The sequence below is a fragment of the Peromyscus maniculatus genome, chromosome 14 (genome assembly GCF_049852395.1).
Source record: "Peromyscus maniculatus bairdii isolate BWxNUB_F1_BW_parent chromosome 14, HU_Pman_BW_mat_3.1, whole genome shotgun sequence".
NCBI lineage: Eukaryota > Metazoa > Chordata > Mammalia > Rodentia > Cricetidae > Peromyscus > Peromyscus maniculatus.
Window position 1 is genome coordinate 84,155,096 of NC_134865.1, and position 21,708 is coordinate 84,176,803.

General features: G+C 45.0%; 2 protein-coding genes across 10 annotated transcripts in view; one reads left to right on the top strand and one right to left on the bottom strand.

Annotated features, from left to right (window-relative positions):
- Positions 1-21,708, top strand: part of Tdrd9 (tudor domain containing 9) — a 108,814-nt gene that overhangs the window by 4,315 nt on the left and 82,791 nt on the right. For 8 of the 9 annotated variants that reach the window (XR_006063669.2, XR_013044556.1, XR_013044555.1 and 5 more), the window contains exon 2: positions 18,788-18,894. The exons of the other annotated variant lie outside the window; for it this stretch is intronic. Coding sequence is in view for 4 of the 8 variants with exons in the window: in XM_006987990.4 (XP_006988052.1) it covers positions 18,788-18,894 (107 nt within the window). In the remaining 4 variants the exon portion in view is untranslated. The remainder of the gene's footprint in view (positions 1-18,787; positions 18,895-21,708) is intronic. 9 annotated transcript variants of the gene reach the window in all.
- On the bottom strand, positions 5,680-7,664 carry Rd3l (RD3 like). The gene is made up of 4 exons (XM_042261231.2): positions 7,581-7,664; positions 7,276-7,419; positions 6,596-6,901; positions 5,680-6,287 (listed from the first exon to the last, which is right to left on the bottom strand). The coding sequence occupies exons 3-4, from the start codon at positions 6,892-6,894 to the stop codon at positions 5,993-5,995; spliced, it is 594 nt and encodes a 197-aa protein (XP_042117165.1). The 5' UTR covers positions 6,895-6,901; positions 7,276-7,419; positions 7,581-7,664; the 3' UTR covers positions 5,680-5,992.

The following is a 21,708-nucleotide window of genomic DNA, read 5'->3' on the forward strand; positions in this document are numbered from 1 at the left end:
AGGCCAGGGGATAACTTAAAGGAGTCAGTTCTCTCCTTGCACTGTGGGGATCCTGGGAATTAAGTTCAGATTGTCAGGGGTTGACAGCAAGCACCTTTACCCTCTGGGCCGTTTTGTTGGCCCCAGACCTTTTTTATTTATTTATTTTTAAATTGGTGTACTTTACTAAAGCAAGTTATCCTTCATGATGTCAGTGTGCCATTGGCAGAAGGCCTCTGGACTCTCTGTCTTTGGCTCTTCCCTGCATCTCAGCCTGCTTGCCTACCTGTAGTTATTGAACTTTCTCTCTTAGGACTGTGTGAGCTGATTCCTTAAATAAATCTCTGGAATACATGACTACAGTGTTTCTCTAAGAATTCCTACTATATCAAGCAAGAAGTGTTCAGACTAGTAAGTAGAGGAGAGCTGAGGATGACAGTTGCATTTGGTGTTTTTGTTTTTGAAACAGTTTCTCTGTGTAGCACTGGCTGTCCTGGAACTCACTCTGTAGACCAGGCTGGCCTCGAACTCACAGAGATCCACCTGCCTCTGCCTCCCGAGTGCTAGGATTAAAGGCGTGCGCCATCGACTGGTGCATTTGAGATTTTTAAAAATGATTTTATTTACTTAGTTGATTTTATGTGCATTAATGTTTTGCCTGTGTGAGAGTATCAGACCCCTGGAACTGGATTTACAGGCTGTTGTGAGCTACATGTGGGTGCTGGGAATTGAACCCAGGTCCTCTGGAAAAGAAGCCAGTGCTCTTAACTGCTGAGCTGTCTCTCCAACCCCGGGATATATATACACACATATATACATATATACACACATTCACACACACACACACACACACACACACACACACACACACATATATGTGTACACACACACACACACACACACACACACACACACACGGCAAATTCTTGCTTTAACTACATTGCCCTCAAATGTATGACAGTCCTTCCCAGTCTCCCGAGTGTTGGGATTAAAGGCCTGTGTCCTCAAGGCTGAGCATGTGCTCTCTTCCTTTTAAGCCTGGGGATTGAACCTAGTGCGCTGTGCATGGTAGTTAAGCGCACAGTTGAGCCCCATCCCAGCATTTGGATATGTTCTCGTGACAGAGACACCAACTTTATAGCAGAGTCGCTCAGAGACAGGATGTGACACAGGTGACACAGAGGTCTCTGTCTGAGCAATTGGAAGCTGTTGCCATCAAAAAGGAAGCTTTTGAAAGACCTGCTATGTGGGGGTGCCACAAAGATTTGATTTGAGCAGGTAAACTTAGACTTGCCTCTTGGCTATAAATGCAGTGTATGTGGTTGAAGAAGTCGGGATGGAACTGTACATTTCGGGGTAAGATTCTAAAGCCAGTGTGTCAAGAATGCTCAGACTGTGGGACGGTAGCTCCTAGTGGGGAATGCAGAGAAAGAGAAGACTACAGCTTGATCTCAGTGTGTGGAGTTGAGAGGTTGGTAAGATGAGAGATTTGGGGGGCAGTGGAAGGGTCAGGGAAGCCAGGGCATGAAGCTGCCTGAGCAGAAGGGGCTCACTCAGTGCCCTGCTCGTGCATCTCTTTGCACATTTTGGAACTGTTTTATGTGGTGTTTCCCACAGAACAACTTACTGATTGTGGAGATTCTCGCTGGATTCCTGCTATTTACCGCAGCCGCTGACATACAGTAGACACTCAGATATCAAGTGGCTATACTATGCCAGCTCTTGGTTCTGGACAGGAGAGTTGCTCCTATGTGAAGAGGGGACATGACCCCTCAAAGGTATGGTAGAAGGAAGGTTTTTATTATAGATATGAGGGAGAGGACAGCCAGAGGCATCTGGAAGAGTCTAGAACAGGGAGAGAAAGTAGTAGACTAAACATAGCCAGCAGATTGGACCTGGCCCTGAGAGGAGAGAGGTGGGGGAGAGTGAGAGAGGAAGACAAAAGAGAGAGCCAAGAGAGCATGTGGCTGAAATGGCAGGGCTCTGTGGAAATGAGAAGCTAGGGCAGGGGAAGCCCATGATCTGGAGAAGTTTAGGGTAGGTAGGGGTTGAGTGGGAAGAGCAGGAGAGAGTCGCTGGTATCAGCCTGGAGGCTAGCGTGCACTTGATATGCTGATAGGCCCCACAGAGAGCTCTTTGTCCCGCTGGCAGTGCCGAGGATGGCTCCTGTGGTGGAGGGGAACGGGTCCAGAACTGGAAGTAGAGTTTCATCTGTACCTGACAGCTTCCTGATTCACCCCTGCTTTGACTGACTCCTAAGATAGACCAAGCGGCTGATTTCCCTAAAGGATGTTCTTGAGGATGTGTAAGTGTGCCGTCACCTGAGAGTGAAAATGAGAATTGCCCTGGCAACTGCACCGTATGTATTTCCAGAGTTCGAGAGTGGTTCCTGTGCACACTCTACCATCCGGGAAGAAAGCATGTCTCTTGCTTGATCTGTGCACACTCTACCATCCAGGAAGAAAGCATGTCTCTTGCTTGATCTGTGCACACTCTACCATCCAGGAAGAAAGCATGTCTCTTGCTTGATCTGTGCACACACTACCATCCGGGAAGAAAGCATGTCTCTTGCTTGATCTGGCTTCTCATGATTTTCTGTTATAGCACCTAGAAGAATGTCTGGCATGAGGCCAACGCTCAGTTACTATTTATAGAATGAACAGGTTCTCACATCAACGCTTGCACCTCAGGTTGAATGCATGAGTGACTTTCTGTGGGAATATTGCTGTTGGATACAATTTGAATTCGTAATTGTGGCCTACAGAGCACCACTCCATCCAGTGCTTGCCTGAACCTGTCTACCTGATCTACTGATGCTGTCTGGTTTTCTGTGCGGACGGTTCCAGCCCTACTGATGTTACCTGCAGCTTCTGCATTTGCTCTTCTGTATGGATGGCTCTCTTTTGTGGTGGTATTATGTTCTCCAAAATATTGTGTACTCTAATAAATTTATCTGGGGTCAGAGAACAGACAGCCACTAGATACAAAGGCTAGAAAATGGTGGCACTCACACCTTTAATCCTAGCATTCCAGAGATAGAAATCCCTCTGGATCTCTGTGAGTTCAAGGCCACATTGGAAACAGCCAGGCATGGTGACTCACGCCTTTAATCCCAGGAAGCAAGGCTTTAATCCTAGGGAGTGATGGTAGAAAGCATAAATGTATATAAGGCGTGAGGACCAGAAACTAGAGGCTTTTGGCTGGTTAAGAATTTGGCTGGTTAAGTTTTCAGGCTATGGAGCAACACAGTTCAGCTGAGATTCATTCTGGATGAGGACTCAGAGGCTTCCAGTCTGAGGAAACAGGACCAGCTGAGGAACTGGTGAGGTGAGATAGCTGTGGCTTGTTCTGTCTCTCTGATCTACCAGCATGGACCCCAATAACTGACCCCAATCAAACTGGGTTTGATTTTATTAATAAGAACTTTTAAGATTCCTGCTACACTCTTTCTTTTTTTTTAATTTTTATTTTTTAAAGATTTATTTATTATGTATACAGTGTTCTGTCTGCATGTATGCCTGCATGCCGCATGCCAGAAGAGGGCACCAGATCTCATTACAGATGGTTGGGAGCCACCATGCGGTTGCTGGGAATTGAACTCAGGACCTCTGGAAGGGCAGCCAGTGCTCTTAACCTCCGATCCATCTCTCCAGCCCCAGTGGATGGCTCTCTCTTTGCTCTCCTCTTGTGTTTTTTTTTTTTCTCTAGTAGGCTCCTGTTACCAGGGCCTGTTCAAATGTCTGCTTCTTAGAGAAGTTCCATATTTTCCAAAGCTAAAGAACTCTTCCTCTGCCTTCCTTCTTTCCTAGTTTCTCTCATCAGTTTCAGTATTTTTCCTTCTCCAAGCACTTCCTGGGCTCCCAAGCTCTTATTTGTGTTAACAACGACCGGCCTTGTCAGGCATCTTTGTACTCGTGTATGTTTCTGGCTTTACGCTCTCCCCATCCCAAGGGCACCCCTTTGATTCTGAGATCCTGGCTTGTATAGCTGGGTGGGTAGGAGTCCTGTCATCTCCTGACATGGAGAATGCTGATTGAAGACCTCGAAGAACTGTGTGTGTGGTAGATGCAGTTTTAGTGATGATGGATATTTGCCTTGTTCCTCTTTTGAAATTGTGTACATCTGGGTAGGTCAGAGGCTAGTCAGTTCCTCAGGTACCTTTGCTACTTTGTGTGTGTGTGTGTGTGTGTGTGTGTGTGTGTGTGTGTGTGTGTGTGTGTGTTCGTTCATGTGCATGTGCATGCTATGGTGTGTGTGTGTAGGTCAGAGTACAACTCCCAGAGGGAAGTCAGTTCTCTTGTTCTACCTTGTAGGTTCCAGGGATCAAACTCAGGTTGTCAGGCTTGGCAGCAAGTGCCTTTACCAGCTGAGCATCTCACTTGCCCTATTTTTATATTTGTTTATTTTTTAAGACAGTTTCTTATTGGCTGGAGCTTATCAAATAGGCTAGGCTAGCTGACTGGCTGTAAACTCAGGGATCCACCGGACTCTGTCTTTTTAGATTTGCTTTTAGAGTGTATGCTACCATGCTCAGCTGTTTTATGTGGATTCTGGGTTTCAAATTCAGGACCTCATGCTTGTATGGAAGTGCTTTACCAACGGGGCTATGTTTTCTGCACCCTCCCCCCAGCTCCTTAAATTGTATCCCTTTAGGAAAGAAAGAACCTTGCTGAGACTTTGGTTTGAGCATGTTGATTTTGTGCTGCCTTTAAGCATCCAAGAGGATGTGTCAGATAGACAACTGTTAATTGCATTTGGACTGTAGAAAGTAGCTTGGGGTTGGGGTAGGACAGGCTGGGTAGGATTCCAGCTCTGCTAGTTACCTTGAGCTTGGCACTGAACTTGTCTGAGCTGTTCACTCCTTTGTCAGGTGAGAATTACATCTCAGATGTACAAGGTTTGGATTAAATGAGAAGTTATGCACAGTACTCAGCATGTAGAATTATTTTAGCATTGCTAAACAGATTGGTCTAGCTAGTAATGACAACTTTTAAAGTCTGTTGTGTAAAGTACTGTACAGCTGTTTTTCTGTGGATGAACTTATTTTCTTTATCCCCTAGCTAAAAATTTTAGCTATTGTGCCCATATAAATTTTCAATAAAATGTCCCTGAAGCACCCCAGGAGTCCTAAGTACTTAATACACACACACACACACGCACACGCACACGCACACGCACACGCATGCACACGCACGCACACATGCATGCACAGATTTAACCTTAATTCTGTCACCAAATTAAGGCATTGTAAACAGCATGAGGTATAAAAACCTGGATCTGTTAACTGTGACTAGAAATCAGATTGTCAGCAGTCCCCAGGGGCTGCTGTGAGGTTCTGTTGGATCTGAGTCAGGACTCAGAGAGGGCACGACATTTTCTTTGTTTCCTTCCTTTTGGATCTGGCCAGAACCTAAGTACCTCTCCCCATCCTCCAGGCTTCTTGGTGCCTCTTTGTCATGCAGCTGCGGCCTGCCTCATGACTGATCTCCATCCTCTCTCCAGACTCCTGCCTGTGACTGTAGTGAACTTTTCTCAAAAACAGGGAAAGCACTGCTATGCTTTTAAATGGAAGATTGTTTTCATGCTATGGCCCCTTTCTCTTGTTTCTGTGGAGGGCAACTTGATGTAATAGATGTTGACTTCATTTCAGTATCACATTGTAAGGAGAAGTTCACATTAATCATTTATTCTACACATGGACTCTCTTAGAATAAAAGTCAAGGTTCATTAAGTTTCACAAAAAATATGTCAGACTTCATATTAAATTTCCTTAGTTCTGTGACATGTTTGAGGTATAAGAAAATATTGAAACATTTAGGCGACATTCTAGTTAACAGCATACTAACCAACGAAAATATTGACTATGTAAAGTCGTTAAAAAGCAGTGCTGCTAAACTAGGTTGGCAACATAGGGATTTTAACCTCTGATCTGTAACAAAGAAACCTGGGGTCACGTGACTGTCGGTTCTGGTTGATGCTCACAGCTCTGGCTCTAAGGTGACCACAGTGCTCCTTAACTCGATGGGTAATAGTATGGCAGGTTCCATACTCTGTGTGAGCATGATGGAAACCTGTTCTTGGCATTTCTGTCTACGTAACTTGAAATCGTGGGTATTTCATCTTTGTCTGACCTCTCAGAGGTTTCACCTGGGAGCACAGGGGCCGGGGAACAGGTGATGTCAGAGTCCCACAGGCCAGCGTGCTGACCCCCTCTGTCAGGACTGCTGAGGGAGTCTTTCAGAACTTGCTTGAAGATGTAGACTATTTCCCAGGGAAGTACATCATTTTCTGCCAAAAGTTCTCGAAATCTAAGGGGGATGCAGGGATGAATATTTAGAAATTTATCTTGTATTCCACCTCCCAAATGCAGCTTACATAATATAACTGTGGACTAGGCACTTACTTTGAGTAATCAGAAAAGCTTTATAATTAAAGCTTCCAGTAAAGAAATTTTGATTGTAATTAAATTTTTACCAGTAAGCTGTCCAGAGGTACATAGGGTTTTTGCAGATAGGTATTTGGTACATAGGATTAAAGAGTTGGTGACATGGGGCAGTTTCTAGTCTGAAGGAGCAGCAGCTCACACCACAAGACAAGGACATAGTGTGTCTGTTACCTGCTGAGGATAGTTCCGGTCTGACAGGGCTGCACCTGAGAGCACAGAACTTCCAGTTGTCTCTGTTCAGTAGCTGGGATGGTCGCGTGAGGGGTCTGGTAGTTCCTCAGCCAGTTGTAATCCACGCCTGTCCTTTTCACTCTCTGTTCATTTTCGATCTCTTGTATTAATCTCTCACGCTCCTTCAGATGCCATTTTAACTCCCGAAGCAGGGTCTTTGTCACCCCGTCGGAGCCGGCACGCTGGCTTTGCTGGTAGGAATCTGTTTTGGGCCATTTCATCCAGCTGAAAAGTGGCATTTTTAGGCTGTGGAGATATTAAATGTTTACTTGCATAAAATTTTAATGGTTTTTATGCGTGAATTTTTTTTATTTAATATTTCTAGAAAAATTCATGAATCTTTCACTGCTAGACATGCAGGTCAAAATAAGATTAGAACAGGGATTAAAGCTGTTCAATTTCTAACTAGGTCAGTGCTAAAACCCAAGCTTTGAAAATACTTAGATATAACCAAGCAGAAATTAAATAAAACCAAAGATAATAACGCAAACTGAACAGTTTCTGAAAATAACACTTGCTATTAGAAGCGCTTAGGAGGCTTTAGAATATCAATGTCTTAAAAAGTGCTGTCTACAAACACATGTCTGAATTACTCTTTGTATAGAAAGCGTAAAGCTTACCTGAGGAGTAGTCAATGTACTGTGGGAATGTTGGCAGAGAATTTGCCTGAATTGGAGTTGAAACTGTGCTTCCCTCAGGCGGGTCTCATTCTCTTGGAGGTGTCCTCCGGTGAAGGAACGTGTCTCCTCATTTACCCACTGGAACTGTTTGAAACAAAGAACTTTCTATGTTAGGAATGAAGTTCTGTTGTCTTCATTTAGAGAGACTGTTTACTAATTCACCTTGTAACTAAGCTAAAAGATATATATGTATATATCTTATATATATATAATCTTTCATCTTCACAAATTAGATAATTGTCTACCTTTTGAATGTAGCTTTTTTTGTTTGCAAAAGATGCCGGCAGCTATGGATGCTGGTCGCAAATGCATGCTGCGGAGTCTCTGGGAACGGAATGAAGAGCAGGCGTGTGAGGCACTCCAGATGCTCTGCCAGCTGAGACGAAGTTGTCGCATGATGTGCTGCTTTGCTGTGCATAGCTGTGGGTCACAGTTCCATGCTGTATTTTTATGCCTGTAGAGCTCTAAAAATAACCACACTGCTTTTATTCTTCAGCTTAACTTGTAGGCCAGTTGGAAGCCAGGTCACTGTCCCTTCCAGTGAAAGCAGGAAAAATAGATCCAACTTGACTATATGCAAGATACATACTGTGTGAAGCTTACTGTAACTGAGTGAAGTGGCCAGAGCATGCTGACATAGGTCATGTGGGATGCTGAGCAAATGTTACATTCTACACTCATTTATTGCTTATAAAATAGCAAATCTGTGTGTTGAAGTTGAAATGCTAGAAGACACTAAAGCACCTGGGTAGATAAATGTAGTGTATAATTGATAATCTCTGTCTGTGTTCATGGTAGTAAGACAGTGATGTGTTCTCAGTGAAAGCAGAGATCTGAAAACACAAAGTTCAAAATAGAATTATACAGGGTAGGAGGTGCCTTAGTGGGTCGAGTGCTTGGCTGGCATGTGTGAGCCCTGAGTTCCATCCCCAGCACCACATAAATTAGGGGTAGTACTACATGCCAGTAATCTCAGCTGGGGATGTGGAGGAGGGGGATCAGAATTTGAAGGCTACCCATGGCTGTATAGAGTTCAAGTCTCAGCTGCAGACGAAACATTGGCAGCCACTGCTTAGGTGAACGCTGGTGTGCTGTGGGCTTTGTTGCACGTTTTTCTGTTTAGGTACTTGTCTTGTGAAACAGTGGCTGAGTATGAAAGATCTTTGCTTCTTAGCTTTCTGTTAAATGCTGACATTGTAGCTTTTCCTTTTATAATCTTTATTTCTTCTGTTGCTTTTCTTCCCAATGAACCAAAATAATAGACATTGTTCACATCAGACCTGTGTGCCGTGTGTGATCAAGAGTGACATGTGTGGTCATGCTACAGTTCCTATTATGTCTGGAAAAGGCCAGATGTCAGGATTCATTATCTTCAGTGGGCAGGCTTTCACATTGCATTGCCTGCACTGGCAGGAGAGGGAAGGAGTGAAGTTTACATGACAAATGTCCTTCCAAATTAAAAACTAACTGGACCAAATCATGCAACTTTTGCCTTTGAAACTTTGTCATTATTTAAACATTTTCTTCCTCTGAAGTGGTAGCAAAACTACAGCATATATTGGAAAGGAGAACAGCCTGATTCCCACTCGGGTCCCCTTCAGTCTGCGTCACTGCCCTGCCCAGCTTCCCTGCTGACCTACTCAGTGCCCAGCACACCTGTCCTACACTGCGGTCTCCTCTGCTCCTCAGTTTTGTTTGTTTTTTTGAGACAGGGTCTCACTATGTAGCTTTGGCTGTCCTGGAACTCGCTGTGTAGCCCAGGCTGGTGTCAAACCCCTAGAGTTCCACCTGCCTCTGCTTCCTGAGTGCTGGGATTAAAGGTGTGCGCCACCACACTGCCCCACCCTCCTTCCAGATTTAGATGCACTGACTTCTCAAATGCTTGTTCTTTCTCTCTTATTTGTATTTGTAGTTATTTTTTAACTGCTGCCCAAATCTGTGTATTAGCTCCACTTACTTTTTTTTCTTCAACCGTTTTTCTTGGTCTGCTCTTCTTTGAATTTGTTCTAGATCCCCTTCTCGTTTTTTAAATGCTTTCTGATGAAATTCCACCGTGTCTCCTGTATTTGCTGGTGCTCAATTGCTCAATAGATATTTACTGATGTCTCTTGTGGTCTGGAGGGTTAGGACCTGGGGATGACTCCGTTCACTAAATGGGTCTAGTTCCTGCTTTCCTGGGGCGGCCCTTCTAAGGAAAAGATGAATGTGTGTGAGTAAGATAGGTTGTCTGTGTTATTTAACATTCTTGCAGTGATCCCCTCGGCATTAGATGAGGGGATCAGGGAAGGACTTTCTGGTTGGGATAATTTTTTTTTTCCAAGACAGGGTTTCTCTGTGTAGCTTTGGTGCCTGTCCTGGATCTCGCTCTGTGGACTATGTTGGCCTCGAACTCACAGAGATCCGCCTGGCTCTGCCTCCTGAGTGCTGGGATTAAAGGCGTGCGCCACCACCACCAGGCGTTGGGATAATTTTTAAATTTTATTTTATTTGTTAACATTTATTTTTACTTTGTGTGCATTGGTGTCTCTTCTGCCTGTGTGAGGGTGTCGCATCCCGTGGAACTAGAGCTACAGACAGTTGTAAGCTTCCATGTGGGTGCTGGGAATTGAACCTAGGTCCTCTGGAAGAGCAGCCAGTGCTCTTAACCACCAAGCTGTCTCTCTACCCTGGGGGATAATCCTTTTGAAATAGATTTATTTGTTGATTTTTGAAGCAGGGTCTCATAGTGAAGCCCCGGCTGGCCTCAGGCTCACTCTCCTTCTGCCTCAGCTCCTTTAGTGGATTGCTGGCATAAGCCACAGCACCCGCTCTTTGAGCAGAGACTGAAATGACCCGAGAGGACTCCTTGGGGCCAGCTCTCTTCTCTCCGTGGCTTCCTGGACATCTCTCCAGACATTGCACATGTCTGAGCTTCACAGAACTTTACTTACCTCCTCAGTTCACCTTGAGTACTCTTTCCTTTGAACTTATTTGTACACACATATTTTCTAGTATTTAATGTGTGCTACTTATATTATTTTAAGTTTCATTTTTCTCCTTTCTCATGAAATTGTTAAGATTGAAGCAGAGGCCAAATACTACTCTCTGTACTATCTTTCCTACTACTGTGTAGTTAGAGAACATATTTGTAGGCAAGATAAGGCAATTCCCTTTTAAAAATTATTTTTTTCTGTTTATCAGGGTAAAAACAGATTAGCACAAGAGTTTATCAACTATGTTGTAAGTTCATAAATGGGTCACTTCTAATGCATCAGAACCTTATTAAGCTATTTTGTATGGAAGACATGAAACAATTGGGCCATTTTCTGATTAATGGTTGTCGTGTTTGCTTGCTTGTTTGTTTTTTCATTTTTGTTTTATGTGGATGGACATTTACCTGCTTGTGTCTGTGCACATATGTGCAGTGCCTGCAGAGGCCAGAAGAGGGCGTCAGATCTCCTGGAACTGGAGTTACAGATGGTTGTGAGCCACCATGTGGGTGCCGGGAGGGAGTCAAACTCTGGTCCTCTGGAAGTGCTGCCAGTGCTGTTACCTGCTGAGCTCGCTCTCCAGCTCCAGTTACCTTGGTTTTTTTTCTTCCACTTTTATTTATTTACTTTCATTACTTTAAATCTGGAAAGGGTACAGCATCACACAGATTCTGTGTCCAATGGCCTTTGCAGGAAGGTTGCTTTGGAATTTGGCACGAACCATGCCACTGTTTCCTTTGGCCTGGGTTACTTTTCCCCAGATCACTCTGGTTTTGTTTGGTTTGCCTCCAGGCATCACTGTGTTGTTTTTTGCTTTACACACATAAGCACATCTCTTGCCCGAGTAGAATTCAGTTTCATCTCGAGCTTAACACCTTCAGGTGTTTATTTTTTTATTTTTATTTTTTTTTAATTTTATTTATTTTATTTTACAATACCATTAAGTTCTACATATCAGCCACGGGTTCCCCTATTCTCCCCCCTCCCACCCCCTCCCCTTACCCGCAGCCCACCCCCCATTCCCACCTCCTCCAGGGCAAATCCTCTCCCGAGGACTGCGATCAACCTGGTAGACTCAGTCCAGGCAGGTCCAGTCCCTTCCTCCCAGCCTGAGCCAAGTGTCCCTGCATAAGCTCCAGGTTTCAAACAGCCAACTCATGCAATGAGCACAGGACTTGATCCCACTGCCTAGTTGCCTCCCAAACAGATCAAGCCAGTCAACTGTCACACCTATTCAGAGGGCCTGATCCAGCTGGGGGCCCCTCAGCCTTTGGTTCATAGTTCATGTGTTTCCATTCATTTGGCTATTTTTTTTCAATAATTGAGTAAAACCGAAATTTATTATAAGCCACAGTCGTCCTAGGGACCTCCATGCTATATATATAGCCTTCATGGTTCTATGGGTTGTGGTCTGATTGTTCTTTATTTTATATCTAGAATCCACTTATGAGTGAGTACATACCATGACTGTCTTTCTGAGTTTGGGTTACCTCACTCAGGATGATTTTTTCTAGTTCCATCCATTTGCCTGCAAATTTCATGCTTTCATTGTTTTTCTCTGCTGAGTAGTACTCCATTGTGTATATGTACCACATTTTTTTCAACCATTCTTCCATTGACGGGCATTTAGGTTGTTTCCAGGTTCTGGCTATTACAAATAGTGCTGCTATGAACATAGCTGAGCATGTATCTTTATGGTATGAATCAGTATTCCTTGGGTATATGCCCAAGAGTGGGATGGCTGGGTCTTGAGGTAGTTCGATTCCTAATTTTCTGAGAAACCGCCATACTGATTTCCACAGTGGTTGTACAAGTTTACATTCCCACCAACAGTGGAGGAGTGTTCCCTTTGCTCCACATCCTCTCCAACATTGACTGTCATTGGTGTTTTTGATTGTAGCCATTCTGACAGGTGTAAGGTGGTATCTCAGAGTCGTTTTGATTTGCATTTCTCTGATGATTAAGGATGTTGAGCATTTCTTTAAATGTCTTTCAGCCATTTGTATAACACCTTCAGTTTTAAGAAGAGCTGTGTGCTCTCTCTGGTTTCAGAGACCTTGCTTATAGCCAGCAAAAATGGCCTTGCACCAAAGCCTTCCAGACATATTTGCCTTTTAGAAGTCCTGTTCCCAGCAGGCCTTCACCGGCGCCAACATGGCGGAAAGCACCTTGTTTTTTTCTAGTCTACATCTGATTAAATGGATTAAAGTCTTCAATGACTTGAAATGGTGCCGTATTGTTCACAGTTTGTATATCTGTACACCTCTAAGTTGCATGATGAAGTCTAGAGGGGCAGAATCAGGGAACCTTGAATGGCTGGCCAAGGAGCGAGGGATACCTTTGTCAGCATTACTGTTGAGGCCACTGGACATGTTTTTAACAGCATCAGGTTGCAATTACAGAAAGGTTTTTTCCCTTGTGGGAACGTTAATGTTCTTCTGTTTTAATTCTTTTGCTGTGAAGCTAAAAAACAGGGTTTAATGGTTCGTTTTATTAAAGTTAAAAATCACATTTCTATGAACTTGTTTAAATATTAAAAGTACTTGACAAATTACAAGTAGGGTAAACTGTTGATACGATCAATGCCTCTATAAAGAGTCCCCTACTGACACGGGCAAGCAAGGACTCCCACTCTACCACTTGTGTTCTATGGTACTAAAAGTCCTACCCAGCAATTAGGGAAGAAAAATCAGAAAAGATGTCAGTGCCAGAAGGTCACTGGTTAAACTCAACAAAACAGTCGGGACCTTCCTTGCACAGGGGAGGAAGCACGCACACCTGTTGAGAACCGTTACAGACAGTGCCAGGAGGGCTCTTACGTGCAAAACCCTGTAACAGCTCTTGCTCGGTCTTCCCAAACTTCAGTTGTTTCCAGGTCTTGAGAATCCAAGGGAGCAAGACACCTGCCTGGATGGTCTCCAATAGTTAAGTCACTCAGTAGTTAGGGTAAGGTCTTTCTCCATCGAGTCACTCAGTAGTTAGGGTAAGGTCTTTCTCCATCGAGTCATTCAGTAGTTGTGGTATGATGGGCAGAGCATCCCTGAGCAGCGCAGGTGAGGCCAGCACTTCACAGCGGCCCTATGCTCTCCTAGCCATAGTGTTGCTGTGGGTCAAAGTGTGAATGATGAAAAGAGAGAGGAAAATGGGTGATTGACGGCTCCCTTGCTGCTCTTCAGGCAATCAGTTCCCACCCCTAGCCCTTGTGCTGGAATGAGTTTGGTTGGAGATGGTAGAAGATGTAAAAGCAAGTCTTGGCTCGGTGGGGTTGTGTCTGTCATTCTTACCAGTCTGCTTGCTGCTGCTTGTGTCTCAGCACCACCCTGTGAGCTCTGGCCACACCACAGGTGCCTCCTTCATCTACCCACGATGCATGCTGCTCAGTGTGTCCACAGTGCCCACACTGCTGCTGATTGTGGTACTCATGCCTGTGACTCAGCTGCTCTGGCCTTGGGGACGGTGACCTGGGAAGTGGTCTGCAGGCTCTTCCTGTGCTTCCTCCCCTTTACCTTGTCAAATAGGTGTCAGATGGTGTCGTTTTTTTCTCTCTCTGACCAAAACCCATCTTGCTCAGGTCAGCAGTTTCTTCCTGTCTCACCTCAGTCCCAGCTCCTCCTACCCGAAGCCCCAGGTACACTCTGGGACCTCAGGACCATTTTTGGACTGCTTCCCCCCCAAATGCCTAACATGGCTATTCTACCTTACTCAGACCTTTCCCCAAATGTCACCAATGACCCTGGCTAACAGCATAACTCTCTTTGCCCCATCTCTTCTGGCATTGTTTCCCCCATGCTCTTATCTAATGTACTTTACTTCACTCATTAAAAAGGAAAGGTTAAACAATCTTATATGTGTGTATTTGAGTACATGGTATGTGTACCATGTTTTGTGCCTGTGAGTCTAGATCTCCTTAACTTAGAGTTACAGTCAGTTGTGAACCACCATGTGGGGGCTGGGAACAGAACCGAGGTCCTCTCAAGAGTAGTAAGACTCTTAACCACTGACCTGTGGTGGTATTGTGTTCACCAAAATATTGTGTATCTTAATAAACTTACCTGGGGTCAGAGAACAGACAAGCCACTAGTTAGTCAATGATAGCACACGCCTTTAATCCTAGCATTCCAGAGACAGAAATCCCTCTGGATCTCTGTGAGTTCAAGGCCACATTGGAAACAGCCAAGCATGGTGACTCATGCCTTTAATCCCAGAAAGCCAGCCTTTAATCCCAGGGAGTGGTGGTAGAAAACAGAAAGATATATAAGGCGTCAGGACCAGAAACTAGGGGCATTTGGCTGGTTAAGCATGTGGCTGGTTAAGCTTCAGGCTTTGGAGCAGCAGTTCAGCTGAGAGCCATTGGGATGAGGACACAGAAGCTTCCAGTCTGAGGAAACAGGACCAGCTGAGGAACTGGCAAGGTGAGATGGCTGTGGCTTGTTCTGTCTCTCTGATCTACCAGCATGGACCCCAATAACTGGCCTCGGGTTTGATTTTATTAATAAGAACTTTTAAGATTCCTACTACACTGACCCACCTTCCCATCATCTGTTTCACTCATTTTAATTCTCTTTCCTTACCTACACTGCAAATTCCATGAGGGCAGTCTGCGGTGGTGACTGCTCCATCCTGGATGTCCAGAACATGCCAGGTGTGGCACTGGACCTCTGTTGTTTGTGAAGGAATTGGTGAGCAGAGTATTAGTAACAGAAGAATGCTGGTAGCTTTCAAGCAAAAGTAGACAAATGCAGCTCCCATTCCATTAGTGCTTTCCAGAGAAGTGAGCAATGGGATGATGACTATGAAGCTGTCTTTCCTGTGATTATGGGGCCAGGAAGTCCCATGACATACTGCATTACCTTAGGAAACCAGGTGTAATGTAATTCACAGTTTGAAAGCCTGAGAACCTGAGGTGGTGGAGCTGATGGGGTGAATGCTTGAGCCCAAATAATATAGAACCTGGGGCCCCAAATATCTGAGGTCAGGAAAAACGATGTCCCAGGTCAGCAAATGAGAGAGACCCTTTGTCTCCCTGTCACTCTTAATTTGGGTAGGCTTTCAGTGGGACGGTGCCTTTCTGCCCACACTCAGAAGTGTGTTACTCAGTCTGTTAGCTCAAATACTGTCTTCTGAAAACACCCTTGTGCAAGACAGAAAACATCCCCTTGTGCAAGAGACAGCTGGAGATACGTGTCCTCTTTGGCCATCTTATATTATGATGGCTTGGGAAAATTTTATTGTGGCATAAGTGTATACAACTCAAAATTTGCCATTTAGTCACACAGTTCATTGTCACGAGTTACATTTACAAATTTTGTCCCCATTGGCTCTGGTGCTCAAACTTTTTTGTCATCTTTAATAGAAAGTCTGTAACCATTAAGCAATGACTCATTTCCTTCTTACCCCAGTCTCGGAGAATGTCTACCCTTTCTGTTTCTGTGAAACTGCCTGTCTCGATATTTCACATAAATGGAATCCTGTAAGATTTATCCTATTGTGTTTGGCTTATTTCAATTAGGATAATGTTTTCAAACTTCATCATGTTGTAGTATATGTCAGTACTTCATTCCTTTTTAGGGCTAAATAATATTTCACTATTTGTAAGACATTGTACACTCATCTTTTGATTGTCACTTGGGTTATTTTAATTTGCTGAGAGTTTTGACATGAAAATGGAGCTTCTAGGGGGGATTTCAGAACCAGAGGATTGCTCACTCAGAAGAAAGTTGTGTGACCTACCATTTCTATTAAAGGATATGCTCTAAGTTTCTCACACCAGTCTTTTGAGAAACTTTGATATTGGAGGGAAAAATCTGGATAAGGCAATGTATTCTGGGATTTCTTAATTCACCAACAGCCTCTCCACTATTAACTGCTAGATGGGAAGTTCTAAGAGAATCCAGCTGCTGTGTCCAGTCCCCAGTGCCGTGTTCCCCTGAAGAGAAGGAAGAGAGACCCCTCTGCCTGTAGAGATGATTGTCTTCCAACCTAGCTGCTCTGCCAAGGGGATCGTTGTGTTGCAAGGACAGCTTGATCTGAGGAACAGGAGGCGCCCCCCCCCCCCCCCCCCCCCGCCGCTGCCTGCATAGCTGAGGCTTTCTACATGCCGGTTCTCTGAGATAAACTGACTGAAGCATTTGACTTTGGGGTTTAGGTGATGGGTAAGCATGATGTCACAGTACGGCTTCATTTGATAGAAATGACACACATTGGCCAATTTCTCTGTCCCAGGGAATCCCAGCTTCACATAATAAGCTTCTGGGGTGATGTGTGCATCTTGGGTGTCCTTCCCAGGGTTCTGGACTAAACACCAGCATACTGTTGTACTGTTAGGACCTCTGCACCGAAGCCCACAGACTTCTCTGGAGACAACTGCTCAGTGTCAGCAACAGAGATCCCATCCCTTGCTCCATCCCCATAGGCAGTGCTGAGGGCAGTGACCATCAGAGCTTTTACTGGCTTCCATGAGATGAGAATGTTTTCAGAGTAAGCCGCCAATAGATGAGGTTCATGGGAGTACCAGAGGACCAGAAATGCTCCTCCATCTTACCCCTTCCTGTTGAAGTCCTTGCCTCCACTCAGCTGTTGAGCATTCTCCAGGTGCTTGGTGACATCTGCCACCGGCTTTCCCTGACACACTTCCTTGTCTTTGTTGAGATGGTCCTGGAAGTTGCTTGCCACAAAAGTTCCAAAGGCTCCCTGTAAAGCATCTTCCTAGGATGTGGTATCATTCAGGCCACCTCAGTACCAAGGTCCTGAGCACTAGGGCGTTGTCCAGTCACAAGCCTGGTCATTGTTCTCAGTGCAGAATGTTCTTCAGAACGGTCCTGGTCCCAGAGCCACCTTGAGCCCCAGCTGTACATAGGCTTATGATACTCTCTTCCTAGGTTCCCCGGAAAATGCATGCCAGTCCTCTGCTCAAAACCTTTCAATGACTTCTCTCTTTCAGAAAACAAAAACAAAAACAAAAACCAATCCTTGCTATTGCTTCATACCCCTACTCTGATTTTGAGGTTTTTTTTTTTTGAGGCAGTGTTTAACCATGTAGCCTGGGCTGGCCTGTGTAGACCAGGCTGGCCTTGAATTTGCCCAGATGGAGATATTTTACAATTAATTATGAATATTATGAAAAGTTCCCCTTTTATCATGGAATTCTTATTTTACTTTATTTTTGGATTTCAAAAAACACTTTTATTATTATATACATGTGTGTGGGTATGTGCACATGAATGCTCATGCCTGAGGAGGACGGAGGCTTCAGATACACCTGAGTTGGAGTTACAGGCCATTGTGAGCTGCCCAGTGTGGATGCTGGCAACTGTGCTGGGTTCATCGTCTGTGAGAACTGTATGTACTCTTAACCACTGAAGCACCTCTTCAGCCCTGGGATTTTCTTTTGAGACAGTGTCTCACTGTTGTTTGGGTAGGTAGGGAGCCCACTGTGTGGCTCAGGCTGGCTTGAACTTGTAGCAGTTCTCCCACCTTAGCTTCCTGAGTGCTGAGTTTATAGAATTCCCTAGACTCCTTGCTCTGTATCCCTAAACACAGCATATGCTTTGTTTACTGGATGGCATTTTCACGAGAGCAAGGACTTAGCTTGGCTTGCTGTGCTGGCTCCACCATCTAAGACAATGCATTCCATGCGGCAGGTGCTTCATAAATGTTTATGCTTGTTTGTTTTGTTTTTTAGATTTATTTATATTTTTTGTATATGAGTGCCGTATCTACAAGCCGGAAGAGGACACCAGAGCTCATTATAGATGGTTGTAAGCCACCATGTGGGTGCGGGGAATTGAACTCAAGACCTCTGGAAGAGTAGCCAGTGCTCTTAACCACTGAGCCATCTCTCCAGCCCCTCATAAATGTTTAAGCATTGAATGGGTTCTTCCATGCACGCTTGCACATGTGACTTTGTTTACATGTGCAGGTGCATGGTTCTGGGGAAGATGGTGAGGCTGTAGGGAAATGTGTAGGATCTCGGTGCAGCTACAGACTGTCCTGTGTCGGGTCGGCATGGACAGTCCGATCACACACCTCCTCCTCAGCATTCTCAGATGACTTGTTCTTTTTGTCAGCTTAGTTGACGAAAACAATCTATTCTTGTTGCTTTTTCATTTAAATTTGTATGTGTGTGGGTGTTTTGCTGGTATGTATGTCTGGGCACCACTTTCATGCCTTGTGCCTGTGGACGCCATAGGGCCATCGGATCCTGTGGACCTGGAATTACAGACGCTGTGAGCCGCCATGTGGGTGGGCGCTGGGAACTGAACCAGCTCCTCTGGAAGAGCGGCCAGGTCTCTTCTCCGCTGTGCCATCTCCAGCCCACACTTGTCATGATTTTCACACCGCTATTTATTTGTAACTGAATTGAATATGAGAATTATTTATTGACTATTTACATTTTCCCCGTGACTTCCATAAAATAACTGTTCAGGAACTCCCTCTGGCACAGAAGTTTGGTGAGCTTCTTATTTTTTAACCGTTCTTTGCAGGTCACTCAGCCAGAGGAGCTCAGAAATGGAATACATTAACAAATACAGACAGCTTGAAGCACAGGAACTTGACATGTATGGCCAGGATCAACCAACCAATGAGCCAGGTCAGCAAGTATCCTTAAATATCTTATATATGATGCATGTATTGTTCAACATTAAAACATCCTCCTCCTAAAAGTTTAAGAAATACTGTATTTTGGTCAAAGAAAAAAAAAAACTTATACGGCTTCTTATAAGTTTTGGGGGGGATGAGTATATGGTAGATTATAAAGTGTTAATTCTTTTCTATCTTAAATGTAGAACCTAAATAACCCGTTCTTTGGAAGATTAAACAATGGTCCCTTACCTGACTATTAGTTAAGAATATTTAAAATATTTCTTTAGCTGGGTCTGGTGGTGCTCACCTTTAATCTCAGCCCTTGCAAGACAGAGGCAGGAGAATCTCTTTTGACTTTGAAGGCGGCCTGGTCTACAGATCGAGCTCCAGGTCATCGAGGGACACACAGTGAGACTCACACCTCTAAAAGTAAACCGGAATAACTTAGGAAGGGCTTGGGAGACGGCTCAGATGGTAAAGTGTCAGCTGCGGAAGCGTGGAGGCCTGCGTTTGGATCTCAAGCACCCACATACAAGCGTCAGGTGGTCGTGTGCACTTGTGAGCCCACTGCTGGGAGAGCAGGGGTGGGCAGGTCCCTGCAGCTCACTGCCCAGCAGGTGGATGAGCTCTACTTTCCCTGAGAGGCTCTGTCTCAAAAGCTAAGGTGGGGGTGACGAGGGAGACACCTGGCAAGGATCTCTGGCCTCCATATGCATGTGAACACCTGAACATGTGCACTCGTGGTCACATGTGAGTGCACACACAAGAGCAGATGGTTGTGAATATACCACACATACACAAAGACTGGAGTTTTTAACAGTCAACATTAAAACAAAATTCTAAAGAGTAGGAAGTACGAAATAAAAAGGCTATTTTTGTTTGTTTTTGTTTTTGTGACAAGGTCTAACTATGTTGCCCTGGCTGGCCTGAAATTCACTGTGCAGGTCAGACTGGCCTCAGGCTCACAGGTCCACCTGCCACTGCCTCCTGAGTGAGTGTGGACTGAAGGTGTGCTGGTGCACGCCTGCGGAAAGACGGTTCTTCAGCTCCTATGCAGTCACTGGGGAGAGCATGGGCCAGTTGCTCCGGCTGCTCTGTTATTAGTGCTGTTGTTAGCCTGTTCGTGTGAGAGGCTCCTCTGAAAGCTTTGCCTTGTGCCCACCTAGCCAAGAAGCTCTGCCTCCTGCTCCTGTCCTCATTCCCCGTGCTCCTACTGAAGGATATGCCTGAGTTACGGGAACAGTTCCCTCTTCATTTTTAGCCTTTGTAATAATTAGGACGTCTATGCCCAGTCGTACTGTATTAATCCCTAATACAGATTGGTGTGTTCTATTACTTCTGGAAAATTTGGAGACATTACTTACACCCGTTCTTAGATTTGGTTTTGTGTTTTAACTTTTTGTTTTGGTCACTGTGATGTGTATTTTATTTCTTACTCACCCCGAGGCAGAAGCAGCCTTTAGTGCTTTGCTTTTTCCTGTGTTTCTGCTTCAGTGGCGTCGCTGCCGGGTCGGTGCCCTTCAGAGCCTTCCGGACGCGCTGCCCTGCTCGTGCCTCTGGCCGGACGCGCTGCCTTGCTCATTGCTGGTGCCGCTGGCTGGCTGCTGCTCTGGTTGCGTTTCTGTTGCTGTGATGATACCTTTAGAAAATGCAGCAGGGCAGGAACGGGCTTCAGTCCTTGCTTGCGGGTGCAATGGTGGATGAACTCTCCCAGAAAGAACTGGCTCCGTGCACTCAGACTGAGGAGGAGAAGCTCTCCTGAGCCCCCAGCTGCAGCCTCTGGCTATCGTTCAAGGAGTTTATGGCCAAACTGAAACTGTTGTACAGCGTCCGTGTATTTTAGGTCCAGCACATTGCAGTTTGACATCGATTTCATTACAGGTGTCCTGGAGGTCCCCACGGCATGGCACATTGAGCAGCTAAGCAAGTGATGCAGAAGCAGAAACTGCAGGTTTTGGTTCTCTCTCAAGCAATTAAGTGGCTTCATCAGTGCAGAGAACTAGTTACAGTTCTCTTTGAAACCGACCCGCGCTGCCCCTCTGAGCAGCTCTCAGTTAAAGTGATGAGGGAAGGGGCTTAATGAGCAGACATTCCGATGAACAAATTCCAGAAAACACGTCTTCAGTCAACCCTCCTTCTAACTAGGTTAGAGTACAGCTCCACTTTATAGAGCTCTTACAGTTCTTAGGAATGCTGGTTAGTATGCTGCCTGTTTTAAAGGGAGCTTTGAGGCAGTGCCCTTCAGCACTTTTTTTCTAAGCAAGCTCACTGGTAATCTTCCCTATATACTTCTCTGTAATAATAACACTTACCTATAATCCGAGTGTTAAGGTTTATTATTTTCCTTTGATTCTTCAAGGGAAGCCAAGGCGGGGCTCCAGAGCTAGTTCTGTCACATTCAGTGTGGAGAGCGGTGAACAAGGAATGCGCCCAGCTACCTGCCTGTTCCTGCTTCTTCTCAGCTAGCTTGCTTCATTTGGGCAGTTCAGGGCTGCCCACATGGGTCTTCCCACCTCAGTCAACAATCAAGACAGCCCTCCACAGACATGTCCTTAGCCAGCCTCATCTAATAGTCCGCCGGTTGAGACTCCCTCCTCAGGCGATTCTGGGTTATGCCAGGTTGAAATTTAGAACTTCCTGTCACAAATGTGATCATTCCTGTGTTCAACAGAGGGGTTGTGATGCCATGGAAACCTTACAAGTCAGGTCTGTTAACCCTTTCTTTTGCTTGAGGAGAGGATGGTGGGGCTCACAGCCTTCATGAAGTCCTCACAGTACTGTACCTTGGTGGTGCCCTTCCTACTTTGGGAAAGCAGATGCT